Source organism: Anas acuta, chromosome 10 (genome assembly GCF_963932015.1).
Source record: "Anas acuta chromosome 10, bAnaAcu1.1, whole genome shotgun sequence".
Lineage (NCBI taxonomy): Eukaryota > Metazoa > Chordata > Aves > Anseriformes > Anatidae > Anas > Anas acuta.
In genome coordinates, this window is record NC_088988.1 from 11,364,708 (window position 1) to 11,371,674 (window position 6,967).

Here is a 6,967-nt window from a genome sequence, read left to right on the forward strand (position 1 = left end):
ATCAGTGAGCTTTCTTTTCAGGACCATGCACTGCTGTCAGGATTTAACGCGCCTGATAACAGGAAAAGGGATGTTCTAAAATCAGCAGTGTGGGGGCATCGCGTTTACAAACACATGGGCACACATTTCTTCTGCTTTTTGGTCTCTGCTTCTTGTGCTCGTATAACAAACCAGCAGCATTTAGATCGCCACAAATCCCTCACACCACAGCTCACAAAAAGCTGCTGTTTCTCTATTAGCTTGCTCCATTTTTATAGCACACACTGCTATGGTACATAAAGAGCGTGTGAGTGATGGAAGTACATCACTGCAAATTCCCAGTCTCTGTGGATTGTGCTTTATTTTTCTCAGTAAAAGATCAAATAGTACAAGATTTAATAAACTGCTACACATTTAGCTCTGTGCCTCAGTCACTGCGGACGCCATTACGATCCTGAGGCGCCGGGGGCGGGCTCGGCGGCCGCCGCAATGCGCATGCGCGGCTTCCCGAGGGGCGGCCGCTGCCTCCACAGCCCCGCAGCCCGCCCTGGCGGCCATGTCCGAGGCGTATTTCCCCGTGGGTCCCGGGCTGGGCCCCGAGGAGAACTTCTTGTCGCTGGACGACATCCTCATGTCGCAGGAGAAGCTGCCGGGCCGCGCCGAGAGCAGCCTGCCCCGCCTGGCCTTCGCGCTAGGCCAAGGCGCCGCCGGCGGCTCGGGAGACTCGATCCCGGAGGTAATTCGGCGGCGGGGACTACAACTCCCGGCAGCCCCCGCGCGGGGTAGCCCATGGCGGGCGGTTGGCGCGGCGGCGCGGGGCACGCTGGGAAGTGGAGGCGCGGGCGTCCTGCAGGTTTTAACTGCTTTTTTTAAAATTTATTTATTTATTTTTCTGCCTTTTTCCCGCTTGTGCAGGGCTCAAAGCTGGAAATACCGATGTGGCTGGCTAAAGGGCTGCACGACAGCAAGAGGAGGATAATTTCGGTGGAGCTGCCGAAGATCTACAAGGAAGCCTGGAGGACGGTGTTCAGCGCGGACGCCAACGTGGTGGATTTGCACAAAATGGGGCCCTACTACTACAGCTTCGGCTCCCAGCTCCTCAACTTTGACAGCCCGGAGAACCCCGAGATAGCTCAGACTATCCTGCAGGCGAGTATTAGAACCAAATCTTGAAGTTTGGCTTTATGTTCTTCCATCTCCTTGTGCCCAGCGGCTCAGCGGTCTTCCAGAAAAATACCGTGTTTTAATCCAAGTGACTTATAAATTGGCTAGGGATTCCTAAATCTTGTTGTAGGACCTTTGTAGGCAACTACGCAGCCGGTGATGGCCTAGAAATTTCTAGGAGAAATTTCTTTACCAAAAGGGCTGTGTGGTGTTGGAGCAGGCTGCTCAGAGGAGCGGTTGAGTCACCATCCTTGGAGGTCTTCAAGAATCGTGCAGATGTAGAACTTAGCAGCATGGTTCAGTGGTGGACTCCAGTACCAGGTTAAAGGTTAGACTAGGTGATATTGGAGGTGTTCTCCAATTGGAGTGGTTCTGTGGTTGTAGTGATGGCAGTGCAAGCTGCAGGTGTTCATCCAGGCGTGGAATTTTAGCTTGGAGTTTCCACACTGTAAATATGTTTTTTCAGAAAATCTTGTAAATTAGGTCTAGAGGACATGCAATTTTAATTCTGCCTTGTGGCAAGGGTACAGATTAAATAATTTGCTTTCTGTTGTTTTTATTTGTTCTAAACTGTTTTTGAAGCTCTCTAATGATAAGACTTCACACTGTCCTGGGCAATTGTTCCAGTGCCTCACTGTCCTAGTCTTCTGAGGTTTCCTAAACTAAACTACACTAAATCTATTCCACAGCAATACAAGCTCTGTTCTGTTTGTCTCACACAAAGTAAATGCTGAGGACAGATGATTCCTTCCCTTCCTGCATCAGGCTATTATGTATTTGAACACTAGTTTACTTCAAACTGGGATAAACAGTCCCCAATTCATTTGATACCGCATTGTGGGTCTTGCTTCCTGACCTCGGATCTGTGCACTGCTGGTGTTTTTCCAGTTGATCTGCTTCTGCTTTGACAGGCAGTGTCCGGAACAGCACACGCTCTGCTGCTCAGGACCTGCCTTGTGCTCTTGAAAACAAAAAGAATACTCTGTGGGTTTTCTAGACCATGATGATCAAACACTCATTGTGTCACAGCATACCCATTTTTCTTAATAGTGTGACATTGACACGAGTTTGGTTTGCAGTCCACAGTGAGATGGTACAGGCTGCATATCCAGAAAATCGTTGCTCATGCTGCATTCATACAGTTCTCCTTTCTGCTTTTAATGTAGAACCTTGTGTTAGTCCCAGCTGTATTATGTCCTTGTTTTCAGACCATGTTTCTATTCTGTCAGAATCCACAGAATCCTGTTCAGCCCCACAATGTGCTTGCAGTCATCCCTCCTATTCCTACATGTTGCTTGCTAATCTAATCGATATACATTAGTGAGCTCATTAATGAAATTGTTAAATACTGCTCAGTTCCAGTTAGATCCTGGTAGAACTCTGCTCAATATGTTCTTTCTTCCTGACAGGAACTCTGAACAATTGTCTTTACCAGCCACCTCGGGGCAGTTTAGCTAACTCTTACAAGAATACCCCCCCCCGACTGGCATCCTGCCACAACAGGAAACTAACCCAGTCTGCCCAACTCTCTTGGCCAATCCATGCTGGCTGTTACACTTCTCTTTATTTTCTTGCAGAGTTTTGTGCATCTTATTTATTTGTTCCAGAATGTTTCCAGGAATTGATGCTGATGAATTTATAATTCCTTGGCTCATCCTTCCTTCCTCCTTATCTCCCCTTTCTCCTTTAAAAGATAGATAATATCTTTGTGTGTTTCCGGACTTTTGCAAACTCTTCTCTGAGCTTTTACTCTCACCCTGAGCTTTTAAAGGTAACCACTAACAGCTCTGAGCTTCCTTCAGCCAGCTCTCTTAAGTAGTCTGGGATGATTGTTGTTGGCTTTTCTTCCTCTCTCTTCCTCTTCCTTCCTTTCTTTCTATAAAGCTGGTGCAGAGATGCTTTCAAACACTGCTGCTTACTGGGAGTGGTCTATCGAAGGCTTGCTTTCTGCACTAAGGAGGTGACCACACCTTTCCTCATCTTTTCTCTTGCTTCTAATGTACATCTTAGCAAAAGACCGAGTTTAGCTTGGTATGATTTCACTGTGTTAAAAGTAAACAAGAGGGGAGTTGTGCTGTTTGATATTAAAAAAGAGGAGGGAAAAAAAAAAACAAACCTCCCCCAAATATTCAAGAACTAGCAACAAAACATGTGAAAGAGCTCTTTGGTGCTTACAAAGCCAAAGTGAGAGTTATAGAATATATGTGTTTCTAAAACCCACTACTGAAATACAGAAGTACAGTTTTCAAAGAGTTTTGACATTTTTTTCTCCTCCCTCCTTATATTTTGTGTATAAAATCTTTAAATCTGTTTGGGTGTAAAATCTTTAAATATGTCTTTCTGCTTTTTAAAATATCAATTATTAGAGATGTGAGGTTTTCTGTGTGTGTGTGTGTGTGTGCATTTAGTGTTTTTCCAGCATGCTGAATGTGTTTCAGTGACTTTTTAACTTCTGTTCCATTCACAAGCTGCAGCTGGTAAGTTCCTACAACAGCTGCCGTGGCGTGAGATCCATTCCACCTGCACTAGTTAGAAGAGATTGTAATTGTGTTATACCCTGTGGACTGCACAAGCCTGTCACTAGAGAGCAGCTAAAACTGAGTCCATTTCAATTCCCACCCAGGGTATCAGATATTTCCTGCACGAGCTGGGAGAGCAAATGGTTTATCTTCGCACCCCAGGTTAACAGGTGCTGCGTGCAAACAGGCTGCAGCTGGCAGACCCCTCGCCAGCTGCAGGCAGATGGGAAGAGCTTCCAGCTTTGGCTCCCCTGTCTTGAAAGCTCACGCCACTAGAATTTGATCTGAAGGAGCCTCTGCTTTACCTGTCAGTAATTCTGCTTATCTTTTTAGACATTTATTAGCCGTTTTCGTCGTATCATGGACTCCTCTCAGAATGCTTACAACGAAGACACATCGATGCTGGTGGCTCGGCTGGATGAACTAGAGCGAGCCTTGTTTCGAGCTGGCCAGAAAGGGCTGAATGACTTCCAGTGCTGGGAAAAGGGACAAGCTTCACAAATCACAGTTTCCAGTCTGGTCCAGAATTATGGAAAAAGGAAGTTTACGGATATGGATGGTTGAAACCCTGAAGAACATGCAGCTGCAGTGAGAGACACTGAGAGGTTTACAGTCTGTCTGTCACAGAAAAGAAACATGAGTCAGCTTTGGGAAAGGACGGACTCCTTGTCCATTAATGGGAATTCTTCTCTCTAATGTCTTCGTATTAGTCTAGTGTGAATTTGAAAGGCAGACAGCAAGAATATAAAAAATAGATTGCATCACATCACCTGGTGGCTTTACAGCTTACTCATACCACTCCTGAGGATTTGCAGCTCTAGTGTTTAAGAGGCTGAAAGGATATGAGATGATTTTCTAAAAGGGTAATTGATATTTATTATTCTTTATCCTCCAAATTGATATTTACAGTGTCAGATCTGTTTGGAAAAATGTGTAATTCTGTGTATTTCTTCCTTCCCATTCCATCCTCCTAGGAACACGTTTCCAGCTTTCCCATTCCTTGGAGAGCCCCAGTGATGCAAAAAACACGTGGTAAGAACCACACGGAATTTTTCCCATGTCTTGTACATTGAGTTCTAACAGGTGCTCTCCATGAGGCAGGGATTCTTATCGCTGGGTTTTGTACACAGTGCCTCAGAGAACAGAGTACTCTGAGCACTTTGTTACCCACCCAGCAAGGGCAGTGGCTGTGCAGGTCTCATATGCTCCCTTTCAGCCCCTGCAGGCTCCATGCCACGACTGGTGGGGGATGTTCCTCTAAAAGAGGACAGGCTGGATTAAAAGCAGCAACTTAATGGAAACTGCCCTCCATTATCAGCCTCAGATCCATCTGTTTTTCCATGAGAAAATCTGATTGCTGAATCTAGTTGTTAGTGAAAGGACGGAGCGAGTGAGTTGAGTTTCCTTCTTTCTGGTCTGTCTGTAAAATGAGCCTAGTAAATGTCATTGCTGCAAGTAGGAGCAACTGCAGTTGGAATTTGCTAAACAGCCCGGTGGTTACCATCCTGCATGCATGTCCTCAAACCTCACATGAAGTCACATTTTTATGGGTGCTTTTGAGCATCTCTAGAAGGTGGCCTTTGGAGGAACAGATCATACTGGTACAGAGTGCTCCCTGCTCCGGGAATCGCTGGGAGGTGGCGGCAGTCCTGACACAAAACGTTCAGGATTTGATGTGCCAAGTCTTGCAGGAGTTGTTTCTGTACTTGCAAATGTGCCTGGATATCAGATATTTCAAACTGGAGATCTCAAACACAGTGTGTGGTCATTCTGTGGGCCAGAGTGCGAGCTCTGCCTGTGGAGGCTGCAAGAGGAGATGTGGAGCTTCACAGGCACCTGGGCACCTGCCTGAGCAGTGCAGGGCTGGCTGTCCTGCTGCAGGAGGCTGACTGGAACCTGTGCCTGACACAGTACATCAAATATGGGCAAGAATGTTCCTGCAATTAATGACACGAAGTAGCCTAGACATTTTATTGTATCACTTGTGTATTTTCTACTTCTGGATTATTATGCTGAATAAATATTTTTATACATTTTTCTTCATGTAAAGTGTCCACTGTTAACTGTCCTGCAGCAATAAAACGAGTCACAGATAGGGAAGTGCAGGTCTGTGCAAAATGGCCATGAGGGACATTGCAGCTCTGCTCATATCATTCCTGTTCTTTTTTAGGTAAGGTGGTTGGGAGCTGTATTCGGGCAGTCAGGCAGGAACAGAAGTTGTTACTCACTAACAAGGGTGTTAGGAGTTTGTTCAAGTCTGGACAGGGACACTGCCAGCCTGATACAAGCTATTGATTTTGCAAATCTACATTTTTATGAAACAGGAGGTGGATGGAGGTGATTCTGTGTTACCTCAACTCCGCAGCAGAGCAGCGGGCAGCAGGTAGGGGTTGGCTGTCCCTGTGTTCACACCCTGCTGCTCCAAGTGTTGTAGCACAGGCTTCAAGCGATGTGTCAAAGCCCCAGTCAGTGCTTCAGCTGCAAGGGAAGCAAGTTCAACTCCATCTGTGATGAAAAGTATTTGAGATTCAGAAAGATTATTTTAAGAAGATGGTGCCTTTGAGATTTAGTCGGTTTATACCCCGAATGAGTTGTTCCTCGGTTTCTGGGCTGGTTTTGGTAACTATCCAGACTCATTCTCCTGCATTTTTAAGAGCGTTTTTCTTCGTTCTTGCTGGGAACAAAATCCAAGCAAATGGTTTACACTTGCCAATGTTTTGTGCAGCCAGTTTCAGATTGGGCGGAAAAAATCCCTTTTACCTGAAGTGGTCCTTAATGCCACTGGCTTTTTGTAAGTAGGCAATGTCACTTTCAGTAACCCCAAGTGTTTGGTAATAAACACCATAAGATATTTAAAAAATATATCTATTTTTAAAGTATCTTTAAAGTATTTTTTTAAAGTATCTTTAAAAATATATATGATTTTAAAATGCCATATTTCATTAGTAGATTTAATGTTCTGTTGATTTTTTGTTTATTTTAATTCTTGCTGGAATACTTTATTCTGTGGAAATACTTGGTTGTAACTCTAGACACCCACTGCTTCTGAAAAGTCTTCAGCAAAACTAACAAAAGACTGCTCTGTAATTTTATGAACACAAACCGTCCTTTGTGATTGCACAGCAGCAAGCTATGTTGGAGGAATTTAAATTTCTGTATTATCAGAATGGGACAATAAATCCCCATTACAGAGCCATACAAACAAGGTATGAAAAGAACTTCTAAGTGTCATTGCTTCCCATGTCCCTCAGGAACTGCAAGGCTACTGAAGTTTATCACAAAATTGTTCACAGACAAATTTTACA

General features: G+C 44.8%; 1 protein-coding gene across 1 annotated transcript; it reads left to right on the top strand.

Moving 5' to 3' along the window:
- The first annotated feature begins 463 nt into the window (after positions 1-463).
- Positions 464-5,705, top strand: GINS3 (GINS complex subunit 3). The gene is made up of 3 exons (XM_068693196.1): positions 464-715; positions 895-1,128; positions 3,996-5,705. Exons 1-3 carry the CDS (start codon positions 536-538, stop codon positions 4,224-4,226), a joined length of 645 nt encoding a protein of 214 aa, XP_068549297.1. The 5' UTR covers positions 464-535; the 3' UTR covers positions 4,227-5,705.
- The last annotated feature ends 1,262 nt before the right edge of the window (positions 5,706-6,967 follow it).